Source organism: Amblyomma maculatum, chromosome 1 (assembly GCF_055883805.1).
Source record: "Amblyomma maculatum isolate TAMU_Amacu chromosome 1, ASM5588380v1, whole genome shotgun sequence".
Taxonomy (NCBI): domain Eukaryota; kingdom Metazoa; phylum Arthropoda; class Arachnida; order Ixodida; family Ixodidae; genus Amblyomma; species Amblyomma maculatum.
Genome location: NC_139344.1, coordinates 43239364 through 43264543, shown reverse-complemented (window position 1 = coordinate 43264543; position 25180 = coordinate 43239364). Strand labels below are relative to the sequence as shown.

The 25180-nt window shown below is 45.0% G+C and overlaps 1 protein-coding gene across 1 annotated transcript in view; it reads left to right on the top strand.

Moving 5' to 3' along the window:
- The first annotated feature begins 5799 nt into the window (after positions 1 to 5799).
- The window catches only part of LOC146202229 (uncharacterized), a 32238-nt gene continuing 12857 nt past the window's right edge, over positions 5800 to 25180 (top strand). Inside the window, exons 1-2 of the mRNA XM_084600491.1 lie at positions 5800 to 5924; positions 25040 to 25156. Coding sequence (XP_084456617.1) covers positions 5800 to 5924; positions 25040 to 25156 — 242 coding nt within the window. The remainder of the gene's footprint in view (positions 5925 to 25039; positions 25157 to 25180) is intronic.

Sequence of the window (25180 nt, the reverse complement as noted above, 5' to 3'; positions counted from 1 at the left end):
GGATGATGGCCTTCAATATCGCAAAATAAAATAGAAGATAAAACATGGGAATAAGTATTTCAGCTAATTTAAAGTGTAATAATTAGGCTCTATCACGTGCACAAACCGTTCAGATGTATGCTTCAGTATAATCAACCGTTAAAAAAATTCCCCAGTATAAAGAGAGATCATGAGAGGGAGCTGCGCAGGGCGAAACACGAAAGTCTGGTGCAACTGGCTGTACGAGGGACGGTGGCGTTACCCTTTTTGTCAAAGCTGCATTACAATACAGCATCTCCTATATTAAGATATAGAGTAGTGAAGTAACTGAAGCTTTTTTAATTAGGCTTCAGCATGGCAAGGTAGTTAACGTGGTTTAGCGTCCATCGAGCTATAACTTGACAATTTATTTCTGACATAGAAATAAAATGGATGTCATATGCGAGTATTAAAAATTCCGCTGTTGTTTGCGGCTACTTTAACATTGACTTTTTATTGGGCAACTGCAGTGATTACTTTTTTTTGCTTAATTCCTTCAATTAAAAAAAAAACGGCATCAAGCTTCTAACTCGGATAACCAATCAAACCGTACACCTCACTGAACATACGTTGTGCAACATTTTTATGAACTTCCCGGCAGGTGTGCGCGATGTTCTGGTCGCTCATTTGTCAAACATTTAGGGTCTTGTCCGGAGCTTGTATTTTGCCTTCTTGTGAAAGTCGCCCGCTGCACACTTTCGGTATTGATTACGCGAGAGTTAGAACTATACTTAGTGTAAATATTACCTTCCAAACTATACGTAATGACTACGTAAATATTGAAGCTGAAAATTCTGTTATGTACATCGCGACCGAAATTACCTGTCAACAGGTGGTGTCTCAAACGCAAATACGAAGATTCTATATGCCCATGTATAACTCAAGATATACTTGATGTCCTGAAGACTAAAGAATCATGGTGCAACAAATGGCATAAAAACAAAGCAAATGAATATTGCCAGACGCAGTTTAATTATTACCTAAATAAACCAGTTGCTATGTTCAGAAAATCTCGAAACTGCGATTCTCTTACCTGGTTACTTCGTCCCCTCTTCCACCGAAAGATATAATAAAAAAATTGCAATATAATTACAAAAATAGCTGGAATTAATCGACAAAAAGAAGTCACACCAAGTAACATTTCTCCGCAACCTGCTAATGATTTCAGCGTTTATTTCATTAACATTGGTATTGGCCTTACTAGCCAATACTCACTATCGCTATCTAGCTTACCGGTGCGGAAAACTACATGAAACACTTCATTTTCATGCACTTACCACCGAAGACATATAAGTTGTAAGGGGGCGGTAAACAAAGCAGCTGGTCTTGATGGCATTCACTGAAAGGTACTCAAAGATAACATTGATATTCTCTGTCCTTATTTTTGCCATTTGTCCAATCATTCCTTGCAAAATAATCGTTAACCAGATACTTTTAAAACTGCCAAAGTCGTTCCCATATACAAAGCAGCGGATAGTAACCAGCCACTTTGATATAGGCCAATATCTGTGCTAGGCGTGATCAACACACATTTCAAAAAAACCTAATCGCGCAACAAGTAAAAAACATTGCTGATAAGAATAATATTATTGCGCGTCAGCAACGAGGTTTTGCCAAAAATAGGTCAACTTCCACAACAGTACTGCCTCATCGCGAGCTATTAATTTCATCATGCGTCAAAACAAAATAGTTGTGTATTTAGACATTCAAAAGGCATTTGGACATGGTTTACCATCCTATCTTGTTGCAAAAATACAAACCTACGGTTTTGTCGATAGTTGGCTTGAATTCTTTCGGAGCTATTAATCTAGCTGTAAACAAAGAATAGTTATTATGGATTTTACACAGAGGTAAAAAAACGTATCTTGTGGTGTATTTTTTTTTTTTTTTCAAATAGTCTATTTGGGTTTTGGATCCCATTTTGTTCTCACTTCACATATGATAGTCCGCAGGTATACTTCAGTTTCCCATTTATACTGTGCGCAGATGACACTGCACTAATAGTTACTAGGGAATCTCTTCTATTATTCCAACAGCAGTAATGATTGAGCTGACAAGGATTTCTTCATGGTTCCTCAGCAATCGCTTAACGCTGAACGTATCCAAAACTAAGTATATAGTTTTTCACTCTAGGCACAATTACTCTTAGTAATTCGTTAAAATAACCAATTTATTCCTTTATATATTTAATTAAATCATATTTTTTATGGTCGTGTACCCTGGAAAGAACAAAATTAGCAACGTATACTATTTCGGTATACAATACTTATACTTCTAGTTATTTTCATTCCCATATATATCACTTACTGCTTCTAATCATGGGGTAAAACATATAAAACATATTTATCTCCTTTGCATCATAATCAAAAATGTCATTGAACACGATAATTACTAGTAATTATATCTCTAGCAGCAACATTGTGATGCCAATAAAGTATTACCGCTACTCTCCTTGCGCCACTATAGCGTTTTACTTGTTATCAATATAGTCATCCCTAATTCTCCTATTTCGTTGAGTCTCTTCGTCGAACTTTCACGAAACACTATGCAAGCATCGAATTGCAACCTTCTCAATTGTAGAAATGTATACGGTGAGCGCCTGATAGCGTTCAATGGAGTTAAAATATGGAATGAACTGCCCATAGAGGTAAAAGCAGCTGGGAATTTTTAACTGACATACAAATTTTATTAGAAATATTATTACGGACGACAAGGAAGAAGAAGCGGGCAGTGGCGCGGGAAGGAGCGCTCGCGCTAGGCCCTCAAACATTCATTAAACGTCATCTACCATCGCCATCGGTCATGTTCTGTCTCCTGTCTTCATCGGCTTGCCGCTTCGTAACATTTGGTTGGAGGTGCGGCGTACGACATCCCCATCCTCGCCTTGGAGTATCGAGGCCATCTTCAAGCCGGGACCATCACCGAGGGCCCAGGGACATCGCCGAGCAGCTTCGCCCCAGCCCTTCAAGCCCAGACCTGAACAACTACCACCGCCAAGCCCCCAGCCCGGACCTGAAGACAAGAACAGGCATACGAATCAGAACCGAGACGAAGGACCCGAAAGACCCAAAGGACCCGAAGGAACCGATGGACACGAACACGCAACCTCCGCCCAAGCTGCCCGACGTGACCTCGAGCCATCGGTCCCATGGACTTTGGTGACGGATGGTTGACAGCTCCAAGGGAGGCGGATCACCCACGCATCAGACATCGTACCGGCAAGCCGTTCTATTCTTCCTTCTTCCTCTTCTTCTTCAAGCATCCAGACACGCCCATCATCATGCCATAAAATCATTAACATCGCTAAACTTCCTCGTCCACGATCGGGACGATCGCTCGGTGGCCCCGGGTCATGTTACGGACGACAAGGAAGAAGCGGGCAGTGGCGCGGGAAGGAGCGCTCGCGCTAGGCCCGCAAACATTCATTAAACGTCATCTACCATCACCATCGGTCATGTTCTGTCTCCTGTCTTCATCGGCTTGCCGCTTCGTAACAATATTATCAAATTCAGCCCGAATCTCTTGCTTAGTGAACCTCTCATTTGACATCTCGTTTTGCAACTTTATTTACAGTATAACTCCACATGGACTATTATTTGTTTAAGGCAGCATACCTAATTTTGTGAGCTTCCTACATTTTGGTAGCATTTTGTTTTGTTGTTTTGTTTTGTGTTTTGTAACCAAATTTTTTTCTGGCCCTTTTTTGTTAATTGCGCGTTTTGTTCAACTTTGCCCTATGGTATCTTAATTGTGTTTAATATTTTGTTCTCTACTATCTGCCTAACCATGTGCGTTTTCTACTACACTTGCACTTTGTTATGCATTTTCGCAAATGCGTACTACTACAGTAAAGTTGTTGAGCGTACACCATCAATAATTCTGAAACCTTCATCCTGCATGGTTGAAAGAAATCCCTGTATTTGAACCGGCTACTAGACTCATGAGCTATCGGTCCCAACAGTGTTTGTATATGTAAAATCATTTTTTTATTAAAGTTACTGAAAAAAAAGGGGAAATCCCCTTCTTGTGCCTGTCTATGCAGCCATAGCTTTGTATTGCCCGGAATGAGTGCTTGTCTCTAAAACAGTTAGCTTGACTGGCTGCACTCTTGTTCACAATGGTTCATTATTACCTAATGCGTTTGTTACTTTTCTCTACAGCCCTGTAGTACGAAAGCACCTACGCCTTCCCGGGCACTAAAAATAGCACGGTATCCTTTAGAGGCTCTGGCTGCCCGCAGACGCTCCCGCGTGTCTCCACTCGTAGAAGGCCAGCGTGCAGCTACGTCACCAGGTAATGCCAAGCCTCAGGCACCGTTGTCGACCAGCCAAATACCAACCAACCGTAGTCATGGATTAGAGAACATACCGACATACAAAGGGTGCACACCTCACGTGAGACCTGGAGAGGCCACATCTCCGCAGTCTACCCGTGGGCAAGAAAGTACCAAGTCATCATCATCGGGATTAACCACGTCCCATGTAAACTGTGCCAGGGGTGGTGGAACTCTACAGCCATGGAAGATCCGTTCGTCTCGCGTTGGGTCTCCCATGAGGGCTACTGGTTCTCGTCAGTACGAGTCACATTCTACCATTCCATTAAAGATAGTAGCTGGCTCACCTACGTGCCAGGGCATTCTTGGAAGCAGCAGCATTGCGCTGGCGACCGAAAGCACCTCTCATCTGTTCGTGGCATCGCAGAAGGGTGCTGTTCCCCGGTTTGGAGAGGAGCACTCACTTTCCAAGTCGCCGAGAGTGACGAACACGCCTCACGGAAGCCTTAGCAGGAGCAGTGTCGAAAGACCGTCCACGAAGTCTTCTCGTGAGACGCGTTCCTCACCAGGTGCGGCTGCTGCCAAGCAGCCCCAACTGGAGACGAGTTCCAAGTCACTCGCGGGCACATCTTCGCCACAGTGCAGCCAAGATCCCAGGTAGCGCCAGATATCAAAACAATGTTGTATACACGTTGTGCAAGTTCAAATAGCGGTGCATGGTATAAATCGAAACGTTACGCTAATGTTTAGAGGTTAACAAATACTGCTTGTGTTACATCTCAAATATTGGTTTAAGGCTTAAGCTAGGCTTTTGCTAAGGTTTTCTTCGAAATGTTAACGCAATATTCGGATAATGTGTATATAAGAACATTACAGGCTTATGTCAATCGTTATGTCCTTGTCTACATTGTTTGTACAATAATTACATTCGTCCCCTCAAATAATATTGTAATAGGCCGCATCAACGCGCTATGATTGCATTAGAAAAACGTTACTCTTTATCGGATAATGCCGGAAACTTGTGAACACCACCTGCAGCTCAAGACCCCAACTCCTGAATCCATTTCCATTTAGCCGAATTAAGTTTTATACTACTACTACTACTACTACTGCTCAGCACAATAATAGCTGGTCGTGCAATAGGCCTATCTTATCGCACTTAAAATGATCGAATAATTAAGTTATACGCATTAGTGGCATTGGCTCGTAATTAAGGCTTAACACTGCACTTGTCACCTTCTGCTCATTTAAAAGTGCTGAATGGAAGTCTGTGCTCTTTTGGTGACCCCTGTACTGCCAGAATACTTGACAATTATAGCGGCAATTGCAAATATATGCCGCTCAATAAGTTTATTGAAGGTTAGGATATGCTTGCATTTAATGTTTCGGACATGTTGTCAGTACATTTTACTACCGCTTGACCGGTGCGAAGAGATAACATACCAATGTGTCACCCCCCCCCCCCCCCCCCCTCGTTTGATAAAACCAGCTCCAGACAAGCGTCCAAGATGTCTTCTCCAGGCTCGGAGCTGGCGGGCACGTCCTCGGCCAAAAACAAGACGTCAAGTGCTGTGGACAGCTGCCTGCCCGTGCCGCCCCCGTCTGTCGCGTCGCCTAGGCTGGAAACGTCGAGGTCAGCACCATTCAGAAAAGCGTGTTGTCGGGCTAGTTGACTCTGCAGAGTATATAAGAGAAATGCGCTACAACTTGAACAGGCCACAGGAAGAAACACATACAACAGTTCATGAGCGCAACTACCAACTGTTTAATGGGGTGAAGCAACTTTTGTAAGAGCTTGCAACTGACGTCTTTAGCAAATGAAATCGATGCCGGTTCTAAGAATTCTTTGTCAGTATTTTTTACCGCAAAAACGCACAAACCTGATCTTCCGTTTAAGACTATTGTAAGTGAGAAGGGATCCTGGCAATACCAAGTCAGCTGATTCCTTCTTGCTAAGCTTAAATGCATTTCCTTTACCGATCCGTTCTTGGTAAAAAAGTCAGCTGATGTAGCCGAGTTTCTGCAAAATAGCGATCAGATAGGTTCGGCCTTCTCCGTGGATATTCAAGATTTGTTTTATTCTGTCCCACATGCTGACTTGTTGGCCTCTGTTAAAGATTGTATCGAAAGCTCGGGGGCGGTGGCATTCCAGAACATAGCCGGCATGTCTACAGATAATTTCTTTAAGCTTTTAGAGCGTTACCTGCATGTTAACTTTATCTTTCATGACAACCAGTTTTACCTGCAGCACAAAGGCATTTGCATAGGTTCATGTGTTACACCCATTTTATGCGACATCTTTTTATCTTATATTGACCACTCATTGCAACTAACCCTAAGTGACAGCCCGGTTTTAAAAGTTTTTAAATATGTTGACGATTTTTTTAATCCTTTTAAAGTCCGGGACCTTTACATCCCTTGACCAGGTTGTTTCAGAGATTTTAACTACTTTTAATCAATTGGGACGAGGGTTGGTTTTTACACATGAACTCCCAGATAATCATGAGTTACGTTTTTTGGACCTCAAACTTACGTTTTGTGGCAACCACGTTTGCCATATGTATTCCCCCCGTGCTAACAAGGAGCTATTGAGATACGACTCCTCACACTCCAAGGTTGTAAAAAGAGCCATTGCGTCTCTCTGTTTGGAGTCAGCGCTTCACAAGTCATGCCCTCATAGCATGCAGGAAAGTCTCGACTATCAGGTTTCCCGCCTCTTGGCGGTAGGCTTCCCTGGTCCGGTCATATCTGCCGTCGCTGAAACCCTCCTGCAGAAACAAAAAGGCGCCCAAAAAAGACCTGACTACTCGACTTCAAAGCCGGTTGTGGTCCCCTATGTGCACCAGGTGTCTCATAACCTGAAGAAAGTGGCCGGTAGACACCATGTACCTTTGGTGTTCTCAGCCCCCAACAAGCTATCAAAGCTTTGCTGCCGCATTTCTGACGTTTGTGAAAGGGGTTGCAAAAAAGGCATGGTGCGCCACAGGAGTGGTATACAGCTTGCCTCTTCTGGCTCTTTCTATGTAGGCCAAACTGGCCGTTGCGTTAATGGCCGGCTACGGGAGCATGCAAAAACTGTAGACAATAATGATAAAAATTCAAACCTTGTAAGACATATTTCTTCCTGCATTAGCACGTGTAGGGCAAGGTTTAACATGACAAAGATTCTAGGCAGGTGTACCAATGTGAAAGTCCGGCTTGTCTTAGAGACCTTCCATGTCAAGAAACTATCTGATCGCTGCGTAAGTGATGCTTCGTTGCAGATCTATGATGCTGAAGTTTCATATCTTGATTCGTTTGTGTAAAATTGCGGTGTTTGTGATGTGTGTGCCTGCGCTACCTTTACGCATGCTCTGCTTTTTTGTATATATGCTGTTGTTGCTTCACCCCATTAAACAGTTGGTAGTTGCGCTCGTGAACTGTTGTATGTGTTCATTCCTGTGCCCTGTCCAAGTTGTTACGCATTTCTCTTGCATACTACTCAGAACCATTGTTTTTATAATCGCCGTGTTAAAATTTTAAGACAGTTGGAAAGTGCAGTATATAGTTTCAAGTGCATTTCATACATACAAAAAATGGAATGCAGTAAAAGGTCTATAGGAGGAGGTCCCGTAGTACAAGACTGTGGGGGGCACCCCCAGAACAAAGCAAGTGAGGTAGAAATGTGAGTAAACGGGATGCAGTGTAGCAAGTAATTAGTATAAATGTACAACCTACAAAACAAACAACGTTAGGAAAAAATACACGAATGAAACTAAAGAAGATAAATATACAGATCATCAACTTGAGTGCATAGAACAGGCAAAATATCAAAATAAACAGTGAACTATAACTGTTGAAGCAAATTAACTATGTAACATATCTATTAAATATACTTTTATGCGGAAATGGAATGAGTGAACAGTATGTGATGCTTTAATTTCTAGAGGTAAAGAATTCCAGCAGAATATGCCTGCAAACAAGGTAATAAATTTTCCGTAAATAGTCCTGAATTTTGGCAAAAGGAGATTACTGTGCTGTTTAAACCTGATAGGATTAGTATTTACAAGCTGACTGGTAATGGCATCAATATGAGCATGATTGTTTTTGTTTATACATGCTCATGAATAATTTTAGGATGAATAATTGAAGTGAAAGTATTTTCAAGCTGCTGTACAGTGACAAACATTGTGATTGGAATGAACTGAGTGACATGAGCCTGATGGCTTGATTTTGTAGACGATGACGTCATTCAATATGCGTGTAATATGTATTTCCCCAGTAAGACAACAGTAGTTAAGGTGACTAAGGATGTAGGCATAAATAATTAACGCATTATGTGAGGTTGAAATTATTCATGGGTTTTTATTAAGATGTGAATAAGATGTGAATGCCGAACGAAACTTTAAGCATGAGTGATTGAGCATGGTGATGATATTTTGAGGGCTTGTCGAGAATTACGCCCACAAACTTGGAATTTTCTGGTAGGCAGCGCATGGCATCAATCGTCAGCGTTGGCAGAACATTTATGAAAGTGAAAGGAGAGTGAAATAACATGAAAGTCGCTTTTTGTTTATTTATTGGCAGCCTGTTATTTTTGCAGCACATGGTAATGATATTAAGGTCTGTGTGAAGCATATGCTGAAGTGTGGCGGTTGATCTGTGAGAAACATAGTTGTATTGTCCGCATATAACATACTTTGTATGGTTTAGTGCAACGGGCAAATCATAAATGAACATTAAGAAGAGTAGGGGCTCTAGTAACAATCCTTGTGGAACACCTTTGTTTACAGCCTGAGGGGTAGAAAAGCATTATTTATAAAAACACCGCGAGATAGATTACTAAAATTACCTGAGGATTAACTCGAGGGTTGGACCGGAGATTCCAAATGATTCAAATTTATGAACAAGCATGTGATGGTTAAATGTATCAAGAGCTTTTGTTAGGTGAATAAAAATAGCTCCATCAATTTGGTCGTTGTCAATGGCCTGCTTAACGCAAACGAAGCCTCCGGGCGAGTCAGGTGTTGTCACGAGAGTGGCATTTCTTCAAACGGGCGACATGTGTAACCTCAGTTTTTGCCGAACATCGTCCACTGGCCATAAGGCGTGCAATTCGGTAGTTGTCGAGTCGTTCTAGGATCACGTATGGTCCAGTGTAGTGGGCAAGCATTTTTTGGTGTAAGCCGCGCTTTCTCATTGGTTTCCAAAGCCAGACTCGATCACCGGGGAAGTAGATGATCTGGCGATGGTGGTCGTCATAGCGAGCTTTCGATCGTTCTTGTATTGCCATAGTCCTCAGTTGGGCTATTCGCCGCGCTTCTTCGGCCAAGCAAAGGGTTTCGGCTAAGCACGGGTCGTCTTCAGTGGAAAATGGGAGGATGGTGTCGAGGGTGTGTCGAGGGGAGCGGGTGTACAGGAGGAAGAATGAACTGTATCCCGTGGTATCATGCCTGGCAGTGTTGAAGGCGTACGTGATGAACGGAAGAATACAGTCACAGTTTTTATGGTCTGATGCGATGTACATTGAAAGCATATTCGTGAGAGTTCTGTTGGTGCGTTCAGGTAAACCATTTGTCTAAGGGTGGTAAGGGGTCGAATGTCTGAAATCAGATGCTCATAAACGGAGAAGTTCTTCAATTACATCGGCAGTAAACTGGCGACCTCTGTCATTAATTACAACTCTCAGAAGACCATGTCGCAATATGACTGAATGCAGGATAAACAGGGAAACTTGGTACACTGTAGCGGCGGGAAGAGCGGCTGTCTCACAGTAGCGAGTAAGATGGTCCACGCATGCAACAATCCAACGATTGCCCCCTTGCGACTTTGAAAAGGGACCCAAAAGGTCGACTACGACTTCCTCAAAAGGAGCCTTGGGCGGCGCTACAGGGTGAAGCATTCCAGGTGTAACACCAGTAGGACCCTTTGTGATTCTGGAACTGAGGACAGCTGGCAACATACTGGTCAATCGTGTGGCGCATCCGCGGCCAGTAGATTCGCTCCTGAGTGCGGTGCAAAGTTCTCGAAGATCCCAGGTGTCCCGAAGCTGGATCATCATGCATGAAGCGTAAAATAGAAAGACGGAGGCTTTCAGAACTACCAGAAGGTACTATCAGGTTCTACCAGAAGGAACCAATGGCCAGTGTTTGAGTGAACTTTCTTGTAAGCCCATCACGGAGGCAAAACTGGCTGTTCGAGGCTGGGTCCTGAGCAGCATTCAAGAACGGCTCCAGGTGCTGATCGTTGTGTTGCTCTGTTCGAAAGGTGTGAGTATCAGGAAATTTAGGACAAAGCAGCGACGTAGTGGTCGAAGGTGTCCGCGTCGCATTCCGTCGTGGCAAGTGGCAACCGGGAGAGGCGGTCGGCATCTGCGTGCCGTCGGCCACTTTTGTATGAAATGCTGTAGTCGTAGTCTTGCAAGCGAAGTGCCCAGCGGGCCAGGCGACCAGACGGATCACGGAGATTGAGTAGCCAGCATAGTGAATAGTGATCGGTTACTATTACGAAAGGCCGTCCTTACAGGTAGCAGCGAAACCGCTGCACGGCGAAAACAACCGCGAGACATTCCTGCTCGGTGATGGTGTAGTTGCGCTCCGTCTTGCTGAGAGTCAGACTGGCGTAAGCAATCACGTGTTCACGGTCGTCATAGCGCTGAACGAGGACAGCACCGAGGCGTATGCCACTTGGAGCTGGAGCAGAAGGGTTGAAGTGCCGTAAGATAGGGAACCTGCGCTGGAGTTTTCCCCGTACCGCCAGCGCCGCCAAGTGGCTGTCGCGCCACAATCTTGGTCGGACGGCTGAGACTGCCGCGGCTGGAGGCGCTGAAGAGCGGCTAATTTATCCCGAAAGCAAAGGCATGCTGCTGCGTTAAAAAGTGCTGTATTACGATAACAAGATTGCTCTGTATTCCATTCCACCGCAGTCGTACAAAACACAGTGGCGGTAGAACTCGGTTGGATTCAGGAGACTGCATGAGTAAGGAAGATTGTTGAGACGCTACTTATTAGGCTTTATAACGTGGCTTCGCCTGTCATAGCGTACATATAGAGCTCTTTTTATTCGCTTTTATCATTTGCACAATCTGATGAGAACGTGCTGTGAAGGGCGCCCTAGAGCTGGCTTGGGCTTGAGGTTCACGCGCGAACATCGGATCGTTGACCGTTGCTCGGGCACTTGAGTGAGCCGTTGCAAGATGAACGGCAACTCAAAGTCAATAAAGGACGATAGTAAGTGGCATCCTGGTGTGCATATTGCAATCGTCCAAAGATGAAAAAACGAAAGAGTTAGCCCATTAACCGACTACACAATATTGTCGGAAGTGCAAAGAGCCCTAACCGGCATGCTTTCATACTTCTTCCCGATTTTAACTATCGCAAGTCCACGTGACCCTTCAACATTTCCCTATGGGTCAGTAAGTGAGCCTTCCTTGAAAACAACTCTCCAAATAGAGAATTAATTCATTCATTATTTGCTTCGAATAAAAGATGTATTGCTTCAGGAGCACAGAAAGCACTTTTTGCGTTTAAGTTGGATGTTTTAGTTTGATGGCTGACGTATCGCTGAAAACATTTGTGCAATATTTCTTTTGCACACGTACAATTTTATAGTTAGTCTTCATGCTCAATCCAGAACAACCTGCGTATTGAAAATATCACGCTATTCGATCTAGTTGCTTCACGCTGAATGATTGTTGCATAGCACGTATGCTGCTGTCAGCATGATTGCTCTAGTATTTTATTTGGGCACGAAATAATCTAGATACGCCGATCTCTAGTCGCAGTCGGCGCACAGGGTGGCTTGGGGAGCGGGGGGGGGGCGCCAATGTATGATCACGCACATCACACCGTTAAATGGTTCATGCTGCGATCTTCATTCAGTGCAAAGAACAAAGCATAGCAATTTTGTTGTTTCATGTTCGTGCAATCTTTTTTTTTTAACACTAACCATCACCGATACTAACCCCATCTTTCGATGCAGTTCATTCTTGTCTCTTAAGATAGAGCGCGAGCTTAGACTAAGAAGATTTAAGATATGGCAACTCTCCTCCACGCTCTCTGATTGTAGAGCGCCGATAATTTCCGCCGAAAATTTATCAGCGGAACAATTGTGGCCACTTAACTATTTACTCTCCTGTGCGAGCCTTTTCGATCGATGATTCGCAGCGGATCTCGGTTTTATTCGCTTCGAAGAATGAACAAAATACACTTCAAACCACCAATTGATAGTCATTCGCTGTCGTAAACAGGCAAGTGCCGAAATGCGACTACAGGCCTTTTTTCTCTATAGATGCGGTCAACAGCATCGCCCTAAATAACGATGCGTTATATTTCGCAAAACACAAGGCACGTTTTGGCCGAGAAATTTTCTCATCATGAAGCTGTTGAATCATTACTGTTCCTCAAAGGGCAGTAGGTAAGTACTGCACGCGTTCGATGCGCTTAACGCGCGCAGTATTTCCAAATCCTACCTAATGTTAGTATAGCAGGGAGGTTGTTTCACTTTGGTGTGATATATTTACCCTCCATTAGCGATGCTTCAACGGAAGTAATCTTATTTGCTAGAAAGTGCGCGCGTAATTGCAGCGCAGGGACGCTTTCAAAGCGCCCCATATATAGCAAGAAGCAAAAAAGAGACTGAACTCACGAGAACCATTTCAAACCTGCGCGTAGCGACGTGATAGCTACGATAATGCAGCGGCAGCGCGAACAAAGTTGGCCGGCAGCTGAGGAGATCAGGTTGCGCCTTTAAGTCAATCAAAAGTGAAATTCCAAGTTCTTCAGAACACTAGGAGGACCATGTCGGGTGGAGCGGCGTGCAACAGCCTGCCCTCCTGTTCACCCTAAGTGGACTACACCGTAAATCTGCGATAAAAGCATTATGCACGAAATAGAAAGCTCACAATCCGCCGTTGGGCACAGCCACGGCACGACGAGCGGCGTGCTCCGTCCTACTATACGCTTGCTCATTTTGAAACCAGGCGGCGCTGGGTGTCCGATTTTAAGCGCACCCCCTGGGCAGCGCAGGTTCCCTATAGGGACCGGACAGCTGTACGGGTGGCGCCGCCTCTCGGCACATCGCTCAAACGCCGGAATGCGCCGGCCCCGGCCGGCGTATTGCCAGCGCATTGGAGCGTACTGTTTGTCATTGGTTTGTGTGGAAATTGGAAATCCTAAGGTTTAGATGATGTGCGTGAATATACTATCCCCAAGGGAACAAAGTTGGGCTAGGTGTGTGAATATGTCCAGTTAAATGAAGTCTGGCCAAACAAGGCTAGCGAAACGTGGTGCCTTGTTGGCTCCACTGGCAGCTACGCAAACTCGTCGGATGTTTTTAAGTCGATTCATTTCTACGAGTTTCCACAGAAGCATGAGTGGCGGGCGACCTAAGCATGGTTCTTTGAAAGGCAAAGGCACGAATCTACGTATTTGGTTACTGTGTGGTCATGGAAAGTGCCGAATTTTTAAAATTCCGCTTGCTACCGGATGCTCTGTGCCTTCTGTTCCCCAGGAGTGACGGCACGAGAGCCTCGGAGTCGAAGCCGCACTCCTTCATCTGTAGTTACCTTATTGACAATTCGAAATCGAAATAACCCTACAACGTAAATTACAACGCTAGCATTTCCCCGCCTGTGTACAAGAAAACCCTAGCACGGAAAAAGAAAAGGCAGCTCCACCATCGTCGTTCGGGCTGCGTTACGATCTTCAGCGATGGGCAGAGACAATGTTTGTGCAGATACTTTCGCTGACGTAGTCAAAGATAATTTACTTTTTTCTCTTAACAGAAAGAGCAGATAGGAGACATGAACAATTCCTATTACCATGATCTTGCCATTTTTCCTCGTTTCGTTTGTCAACCAATGAAAATGCGCTGAGAGCTCTGCGTTGATACTCTTAGAATTTGTTAACATTTGTTTCTAGCATGTCCATTTTGCCTAATAAAATCACTCATTTCACACCTCAATCAATACCGCATGGTCACAAAATTTGCTATCGGTTTCATGTAAAAGTCGAACAAGAAAAAAAAATACAATTTAATGTGTGGAAACGAGCATAAACGTAGCATTATTTTTTTTTTTTTAATTTCGAAGGCCGTGTAGCAGTTGCACCTGACACGGCTTTACGTATTTTCTCAGCAGCGTCCATTTCCTGGCCCGCCTAAATACATGTATTTCTCATCGGCGTTTTAGTGAACGTGAGATTTCCCGATTGTGGCATAGTAAGACAAGACCGTTTTACTCTCTCTGAAATTGCTTCTATGGCCAATGTAAACAGATTTAGGAGCAGTCCGGCAAGCTGCAGTGACAAAGTTGTAAAAGCAATGGCTTTCAGTTATCCGGATTCCTTTACGTGCAAATAGAAAACTACATACATGGTCGCGTCCCCTCACACTCATCAGGTATCGAGGTCAGCTAGGTATCGGCCCCGCAAGTTCGTGGTACGCTGAGAAAATAGACCACCTTAGCGAACGAGCCATCAGAGGGATTCATTTAACAATTGAACGCTTTCTTAGTGGTCGGTGGCTTATGTTACAACACATCACACTGTGTTTTTTTTTTTCGATTGTATTTAACAGTTTGACAGTATTGGACTATTGCCTTCAGATGTTCAAGGCAGGTGCGGTCAATCGCATTGAACTTCCTGAGAGAGCGCTAGCAGGAAATTTATTTTTTTTTCTTTTCACAACCTCCGCAGCATGTCAGGAGAAAGACATGTATAGTATAATATTTTCTAAGTCAATTATATGTAGCAGCTCTGACGTGTTCAACAAGAGCATTGTCGTATATGTAAAAATGATGCTGAGGTGGTATTACTTATTTGGCTTATAATATGATTAAGTTTGATAGTTTTAAGGCCGGGTTCAGTGAGCTATTGTAGCGTAATTGTGCAGGAAGTCCTGGAAGTATATGTGTGTTTGCTTTTCCAACCATAAATAGGATCCTACATTTGTCTTGCTTGTTTATTTTTCTCCTTTTACAGCTCTCGTTGCAAGGTTGAAACTGTAATGTCATTTGCTATTATTCTACTCTGAATCGTTTGAGCCTAGCTATTACCAAAAAGACAGGTGCAGCATCTTTTTCATTTTATATGAACGCTGACCATTACAACTACCACTACTACGGCGCCGCGGCTACACGGCTCGGCGGTATTTGATCTTCAGGCAGGTTTCGACTAGACCTAATATAAGATGGACGCGCAGTGCAGGCACAATTCCTGTCTTTGAAGTCGCCTTAACAAGTGCCATACGAAAGTGTTCCTAGCGCATGGTGAAATCACGCGCGCGGCATTTTCGAGTATATAACAGAAATACCAGGCACCGGGCGGTTTCAAAAAAAAAAAAAAAAAAAAAAAAACACGCACGCCGTGCCGAGAACGGCCCTTTTATTTTTCAAGATTTCCCGGTCAAACAATACTCCTTGCGATTACTCAACGCAGCTCAAAGCTCTCAAAGCCACACCGCAAAACGACGGGTAGGAACAGGCTCAAAAATTCCTCGCAGAACGGAAACGACTGCGCCGCTCAGCTGCCTCGCCATCATTCCGCTTTTTCGGCACTCCGCCGCGGGCAGCGCGGTTCCACCGAGGCGACCGTGGCGCCATACAACGGGCGCCCGGTCCCTTTAGGAGGAGCTTCAGTTGTCTGAAAGATGAGTCGCATTCAGATGTCCACTGGAATGGAGCGTCTTTATGTAGTAGGCACGTGAGCGGGTAGGCGACATCTGCAAAACGAGGGATGAAGCGTCGGAAATATGAGCAAAGGCCAAGAAAACTGCGGAGCTCCTTCACATTCCGAGGTTGCTGAAACGCGGCAACGGCTACGGTCTTCTGGGGATCAGGCCGGACGCTCACCAAAACGGCACTTCTTTGAATTGAGAACAAGCCCAGCTTGGCGCAAGCAGTCCAGCACGAGGACTAGGCGGTCGTTGTGCTCTTTGAATGTCCGGCAAAAGATGACTACGTCGTCCAGATAGCACATACAGATCTCCCATTTCAGACCACGTAATATAGAATCCGTGAATCTTTCAAATGTTGCGGGCGCATTGCACAAGCCGAAAGGCATACCATTAAATTCAAACAGTCCATCGGGAGTGATGAAAGCAGGCTTTTCCTTGTCTGTTGAGTGCATTGGGATTTGCCAGTATCCTGACTGCAGGTCGACTGATGAAAAGTATGATGCAGAATACAAGCAGTCAATGGCTTCATCAATGCGGGGAAGCGGGTAGACATCATTTTCAGTGACTGAATTCAAGCGGCGGTAATCTACACAAAATCGCCATGTGCCATCTTTCTTGCGCACAAGATATTACTGGAGCCGCCCAGGGACTGCACGATTATTGAACGACACCCTGGTCCAATATTTCAAGTACTTGCTCATTGATGACCTTGCGCTCGGAGGCGCCACACGATACGGTTTTTGGCGAATTGGATGGGCATAACCGGTGTCAATGCGACGACTGGTGCGAGACCCGGGAAAGGAGCGTGAACTAATGGGTTTCGAGAAGTACTTCAACAGCAGATCTTCCAAAGCATCACGCTCTGCGGCGCTCAGAAAATTACTAATCATACCACGCAGTTGCGCATTCACTTGGGATGGTGCGACATTTCACTGAGGTGCGTCCGTAACCAAAGCCACTGATATTGGCATGTCTGAATTGTAAGAGGCAAGCTTCATCCTAGCTGCTAAAAGAACTGGCTGCGTGGAGCAATTAATAGTCCATAATCGCGTGCACCCTTTAGTTACCGAATCCAAACAATTAGGAACCAGGAGAGATTTCTTCGCGCAGTTCGAATAGTTAGGTGTTACGGTCGCATCAAACGTTTCGATCGCACGATGGGAACACGAAACCGGAATGTGCTGCATAGACATCGGAGGCACAACAGTATCGTCGCACACGCACAGCACATCTTCACAAACAAGAGGTTCGATCCTCGAAGAACTTAGGCGGTAGGCAGCCGTCAACACTGATCTCGCCCGTGCGGCAGTCTACGGTTGCGCCACACATGCGCAGAAAATCTATGCCAATAATTACATCATGTGTGGAGTGGGGCAGCACGGCGAATTCCGCAGAAAACACGGTTCCTCCAAGAGACGCCTTGTCACTGCGCACTCCAACGGGATACAATAAATCGCCACTAACGCTATGAAAATTTGTATTTCTGTCGCAAGGAAACATCACTTTTCGTCCCAGTAAGTTTTTAAATGTTAAACTCATAATCGATATTGTCGCACCAGTGTCCACTAATGCCATTGTAGAAGTACCGTCAACAGACACACAGATCTTATTTTTGAGCATAGTCACGGAAGGAGGTATTTCTGCGAAAAGAGGGCTTTCACTGGCAGCCTCACCTCCATCGGCCTCGGCGCCTAGTTTTTCGGAGGAGGGGACTGGGAACGACGCCGAGGGGATGGCGAGCGGCGGGCACGAAAAACGGACGGTGGACTCAGACTCCGGTCGGAAGCCGGGGAGTGGTTGCGTACGCCACCGCGCTGAAACTGGTAGTGCGGAGGAGACTGGTCTGGTCACTGGTCGGGTCTGGATACGTTGGCCGGTCATACCGCGATGTTTGACGACGACGGCATTGTCTTGAAATATGGCCCGGGGTGCCGGCCACATCGGTAACAGACAGGAGTAAGCCGAAGAATGGGTTGGTCCTGAAAGGATTCGATGTCATGCCGTCGATGAAAGCCAGGATCGCGCTGATCTGTGAACCGGAGTGCTCGCCTAGGTCTTCGCGGCCGAAGATCGTTAGGCAGATCAAGATGCCTAGAAGAAACAGGGCTTGCGAAATGTTGTCGCGAGCATTCTTCGGAAGAGGCAGGGTGTGCTGCGTGAACAGAAGAAAACTCAGGCTGCGATTGCAGATTGTAGGCAGGTTCACACAGAAAAGATTGGCGGTAGGACACTGGTGACGTGTTCCGGAAGCGGGAATCGAGCCGGAGTAATTCTTCACGAATGATCTGCCGGATAGTTGAAGTAAGGTCCGGAGGAACATGCTCGTCAACGCTGGCGACGGTTGTCACATTGGTAAGCCTTCCAAACTAGTTACTCGACGGGTCTTTAGTGCTTCGAATGTGCGGATGTGACTGAGCCAGCGGAGACAGTCGAGATATCATCTTTGGTGGTGAGGAAGTTGTAGACATCAGCTGCGGTGCCCTTCAAAAGATGCCCAACTTTGTCCTCCTCGGACATGCGAGAATCGATGGTTCTGCACAATTTGAGGACCGCTTCGGCACAGGTAGTGCCGGTCTCGCCAGGTAGTTGGGCACGATGGGCTAGTGTCTGCTCGGCCTGCTTCTTGCGCGCTGGCGAATCGCCGAAACACTGTTTAAGTTCGGTGACAAAGCTGTCCCATGTCGTCAGCGTGTCCTCATGGTTTTGAAACCAGACAAGGGCGGTGTCGGTCAGGAAGAAAACGACGTTGTCGAGCTGAGTGGCGACGTCCCAGCGGTTGTAACGGCTTACCCGTTGGTAGTGGCGGAGCCAGACGTCAGAGTCCTCTCCCACTGCGCCAGCGAAAGGACGAGGCTCTCGGTAAGATTGATAAAGGCCGGAACTTGCCTGATTTGAAGTGGCAAGTTGCACTGGGCTAGGCTCAGTTGGCGGCGGCATTGGAACGATGAGTGGCGGGAGTGCAGCAAGGCGGTGGCTACGACGAGGCGCCAGGGGTGCGTCGATGGCGAAATGACGTGGGATCGAAACCGCACTCTCCACCAATGTGACACTCTTGTCTTTATGTACCACAACCTTTCTGAGCCCAAGATACGGTGCACATGAAACAGGCGGCACTTCCACTCCCACTGCCTCCTTCTTCGTCTGACTACCCCCGAGTTCCTCATCTTCATTTATCACATAGACTGTAACAATATATATAGTAAAGTCACGGATCGAAATATTTTACCAGATATACTGCCAACCTTATCGCAGAGCCTAATCGCGGCTAATGTAGTTCATACAGGTTAGAATAATGTGATCGAATCTGTACTTATTTTAATTTTTTGCCGTTATTGAGCCGCTTTTCTGAGGTGCACACAATAACAGGAAGTGGTTCCATACAAAACATTTCTTTTTCTTCTTTACATTTCGAATTGCAGAGAAAAAAGCCTGGATCACATATTTTACAAAAAAAGCATCATGTTATCAAGAGTAACCAAAAATAAGGTATGGTAAAGCACGTGGCACAGTGTCACGAAGAAAAGAAAAATTGCGCATGCTCGCTGCATGTTTTTCCTCTGAAACATCACTCGTGAGAACAACACAAAAGAAGCTGTGAATGGTTAGACACAAGTGAGGAGAAAAAAGTTCTCATGCAGCCCGCGCTGAATTTTATACATCACACTTGAGCAATAGTCTGCTCAAAAATTTAAACACGACCCACTGAATACAGAATAGTTTCAAAATACTATGCTTATACTCATGGATCGAAATTGCCCGCTGCATGTATAACAAAGATATTACAGGGAGCCTGCTGCATACATGGCAAAATTACTTTTGAAAATGAATTAAATTACAGTTTTTTCATTACTGTAATTCAATTACTGCCATGTCTGGCCTGCTGTACTTGTCTAACACCAGTAGCTGTCCTCAAAAATACAGGCCACGAACAAGCAACAGCGCTTTTCCCACCGCAACGAGAATGCTCTGGTCATGAAAAGGAACGCGTAATGTAAAAATGATGTTTACAAACCGGCAAAAGCGCATGCATTGTGCCTGTAGAGTGAGGTAAACATCGCAATCCCAAATGTGCCATACACTGTTCATGGAGTGCCAAATAAAAGCTTGCGTTATTATGCGGGTGAGCCACTGATGAATGCTGCGTTTTAAATGCTGTGAGCCACCGATAAATGCTGTGAGTGAGTTTTAGAAACTTACCCATTGAAAGCAATGCACATGTTCTTCAGAAAAACACGACCCATAAACAAACATTGACTGCACAGTAAAATATTGTCATGGCTCGTATTCTATGCAACATGTGCAAAATACGTCCAAGCAGTGCAACAAACGATTTGTTAACAGCGTTCCTAGCTAAAGAAACACCGCAATAATTCTGCATACAAAATGAAAGAAGTTAACGGCAAAACAAGGCGGCGCGTTTTTGTAAAGCGCAGTGAGGTGGGCGTGGAGGTACCCGGTGGCACATGCCCGGCGCAGCATCAATACTAATATGGAAACTGGACGCTTAGCTGCAACCCGGTGTATGTATGATAACTTGTCTACCTTTGAAGTGAAGTGGAAGCGCGCATCGCTACGCCGCCTCGCGGGTATTCAGCCATAAAGAAACATACTTTTTCTCTATGATTCAGCGGTGAAACGACTGATGTGTCCGCTCTTTACGTAAGTATGTTTCAACACTTTCCCAATACCTGTGCCTGTCTCTAATTGTCGAAAATCCATAGAATGAAAAGGACGTTGCTAAAGGCGCTATCGCATATATTTCTAGGGCAACCTAAGCGTCCTCCGTTAAGCGTCCTCCAATATTTCGTTTTGTGGCTTGCACCAAAAATCGAGTCTGTTATGTGCGCTCCTAATCCAATTATTTTGCGGAGCTTCTTGACCCCGAATGAGGCTGGAATAAGAATTTGATCTTCTAATGTACTTCGGCAAGTATTACCAGGCGGTGCAAGGAGAGCGGGGACGCATTGTCTCGCTCTCAGTGGTCGAAGGAAGGCGGCGAGGTGAGTGTGAAAGAAGGAAGAAGCTAGCCCTAAGGAAGTGATGCAGAAGAACATGCACTCGCTTTGCACAACACATGCCAGTCATCCGCAAAGAAGCATTTTGTTCCTCGTTGGCTCAATGATTCGCTCGCTCGGTTACTGAGCAGGATGCCCCTGGTGTCGCGGCATGCGTAAAGAGTGAGATGAAACAAAAAAAAGCATCCGTGTGTTGTAAGATGTAAGAACACTTTAAAGAACACCATCCGGTCTAATTATCCGGCACCCTCCGCCGTGGCAACTGACACAGCCTATGTTTAGAGACGTTGAACTACGCTATTTACAATTTTTACTTTCTATAGTTGAGTCACCCGCATCGATTCTCGTCAACATGATTGCTCAAATAAGAAAGGTTTCTACCCTAAACCTTGATTGCGTGACGTCATTGGACGCATGGCCGTCTATATTTGCTCTGCGTCTGCAGCAGGACAAATGGTGGAGCCTCCTTTTGGCCATTTAACACAGATTGTGGCTCCAACTGCAACTTAGTCACCAGGGTAGGTAGTGAAGTCGCACACGATAGCATATGTGGCCATATCCAGGACGTCACGGATTGGTCGCTAGTGACTTTACAGGCACGTGGAAACCTCTTTTCGGTTTCGGTTTCCCGGTATTTTTTGTCTGTTAAATTCCATCTACTCCGTATTTAAAAGCAAAGAAAAACATTTTTGTACTGGAAAGAGCCAACTCTAGAGTATGTGATGCGATTAGAAGCTCGAAATGCTGAATGAAACCCCGGAGCTGCGCTTTAACTTCTCCACGAGTCCCCAGCGAGCGTCACTTTCTAAACTTGACATCGCTTACTTGAGAAAAGTCCTACCAGCACTTGGTGAAGTGCGATCGCACGGTTTGCCATGAGAGTCTCATAGCGCTGAATGTCCGTTTAAGCGGACCACATTTGACGTCGGTTCGGCTTCCGCAGGTCGTACGCCAGCGAGTTAGAGAAGCCATTTCCTGACCACTGGGGGTCTCTTCGCTCCGTTGGATTGGACTCTCCCGAAAAAGGCCATCATTCTGGAAGCACACGCGAGCCGGTCAACCTGTCTTTCCCGCATGCAAGACATGGTAAGGGAGGTTGTTAGGTCGGCATGTAAGGGCGACGCCAGGTTTATGTTGATGACACTTCAAGCTGCGTGCCCGGAAACATGTCCACTAAAGCCTATAGTCCGTAGCGGTTAACTTGTTTTCTTTAGGCTAAGTGTTTCATGGTCCAAAAAAATTGGCAGCCTGGCCTTGGCCTGGTAACCTGGCCTTGGCGAAAAAGGGACAAGCAATGTGTTGATACACTGCGGAGATTAGCATATTTGTGCTGTTCAAGTACAAGGCACAGGACTCGGGTGTAAAAACGGCACAGAATTAACACAAGCATGCATCAAGCACACATCCTGCATATACGTCTGGAAAAGCAAATATGCAAGTACCTGCGAGAAACTATGCTCATCCCGGGTGAAAACGTTGCACTGCACGTGCATGATGTCCGTCCAAAGCCACAGGTCATGAAAGCCAAGAATAAAAGATAACAGAACAGAGAAGAGCCGGGATTAGAGGAAGGAGGGAAGATAGGGGGGGGGGGTGATGGACAGACGCTGTGATTTAAAGAAAAAAGTATGAAGGACGATTAAGCTCCGCCTTTAAGGTATGACACGATGGAGTAGGCTATCACCCACACGATATAAAGCCCGAAGAGAACTAGAAGGCTGATACTTATTCCATCTTCCCAGCTGGTTGGCAGCTCCTCCCATCTTCTGACAACACGTCGTCTCGTTAAGTCGCAGTAACCATAGACGAATTAGTGCTCCGCTATGTCACCTGCTACCAACAGCCGGCATCATGCCCGTGGCTTTTCGCTCACAATACCAACACTGGAAGTGAGGCCGGATGTTCTGCGTAGCAAGCTCTTTAATGCTATCGCGTTAAAACGGAGGAAGCAACGGATTTACCTTTAATCCATTTCCGCCATCGCATTCGGTGTAACTTCGGGATCCCGAGTAACTTGATCGATGACACGAGTACCTGACATGTACTTTGATATCATGAACCAGTGTCTGTGAAAGAGAAATGCATGCTTACATTGCATTCTAGCCCGGCGGGCCAAGCTGGCACCGTTAGGTGTCGCCGTGCAGTGAAATAAATATTCTGGATAATGTGAAGAACACTTTGACCTTATTTTATTTCCATTTCTTATTTCTATTTCTCAATCATTTCTCAGTTCCAGAAATAAGTCCTGAAGGCAAAGAATTTCCTTCTTAGCCGAAAAATGGCCCCGTCACGTGATCAATAAAGACTATAGGGTCGTGCAATTCTGGGTCAGTTTCCTTCTGTGATAAGAGATCATTTCCGTTCCCTTCATTCTAAATGCCTTTGGCCTCTAATGTTGCCCTGATGGCTCCATTTTGCAGCTTAGAGGAAAATATTTTGACTCGAGGACGTTTTACCAAGACTGTACATTTTTACACGCACTTTCCAGAATCTTTAACGACGTGTTTGGCTAGCTATACTTAGGTGCTTCCCTACTGAAAAATTGTTTGAGGCAATAAATAACCTCACATTTTCTCACACAATCTCACTAAATTCACATACGAAATCACATACAAGTCGCATATAATTGTATAAGGTCTCATAGCTTCTTGTACATTAACATAAATTATGTACGATATTTTATGACAATGATGTGAACCTCATGAGAGTCTATGATATTATATAAGATTTTATGAGGTTATTGCCTTATGTAGAGCTTTTGGTTTTTCAGTAGGGTTCGCAGAAAAAAAGCATGATAAACACCAAAGATGCGAGGTGCATGTTTTCCAGCATTATCACTTTCGGAGTTATTTTACTCTTTGCTCATAGCCTGTGTGTTTTCTCAGATATTACAGGGTCCGAGTCTAGGATTGATCTCTCTGAAACGTAAGTAATTGCAGCCTACGCGATATGGTTCAAAAGAAGCTATTCTGTCTTGTCATTTACTTCTTTGAAAGATCTTTAGCTTTCCTTTGTACCTGTATGGCTCCGCTTCGTTGGATGCTAATGAGTATTTGCACCCTCATTACAAATTGTACTCCAGCCTGGTGATTCTCCTAATGACATAAAAAACGGCGAACTATTGTTAAAAACCGATTAACCGATGCGTAGCAACTAGTAGTATACATCAGCAATGATAGCGTAATGCATATCAGGTGTCCCAGCAAAACGTACCTTAGCTTTAAAAAACAAAAAACAAAAAAAAAACGAAGTGTTCTAGTTTAATGAAACCAGGTACGGGCTGTTCAGAGTGGCGCGGTGTAACCCGCAGTATTTTTCCAAAACATTATTGCTGGGTCTTTATACGATTAGCGAACTTTCTAATTATTGATTTAAGGAACAAATCCCCAATTGAGAAGTTTTAGACCGTATTGAAGAACAGCGGACGAATATCTTTGGAGCGAGCTACCATTTCAGTAGAGTAGTTAGTTTTTTGTCTATCGATATTCAGATAACTTTTGTAATAAAAAAAAACTTACACGTCACAGCGGTGCTACTCGATCGTCCCAAGACACATCTCATGGCGCTCTCCCCCATGAGGCTTTTCATGTGGTCTACGAGGGGGATAATAGCCACCGCTCAGTCAAGCAATTCAAAAATAAAACTGCGTATTTGTAATTTGGTCCCATCAATGCCGCCAACTGCTTTCTGAAAAAATCTAAAATATCGATCTGAATGGACATTTCGTTACTGGAACCAAAATCAAACTAAGCTATGTAGTCTTTACTAATTAGTGATTTTAGAGCAGAGAAAACACTGCAGTTAGTCCACGCGACTGCCAGCAGCTCTGTCTCAATTGTTTAAAATTTATATAGGGCACATGATATCTCTATATAGCACTCCAGTAAAATGCCGGGGTCATTACAGGGCTCTCCGCTTTGGTGCAAACCGCGTTCTTGGTGTCACAACTGATCACCTTGCAGCTTGCTATACGAAGGCGTTTGGTTAGGCTCACCTTATTGCGGCCGTGTCACGCGCTGATCATAGCGCGTCGTTGTTCTTACCGACTCCTTTCTGATGTGTATTTGCATCTCGTATGCAGCGTGTACAAGCGGATCCAGAAAGGGCTCATAATGGGCGTCGCCTACACCTCCATCGTGGCCGGAGAGTGCGGACTCAAGAGCCAGGCCAGGGTTGTGATCGACGCCTACTACACCTCGTAAGTCAGTGCTGCCTCACAGAT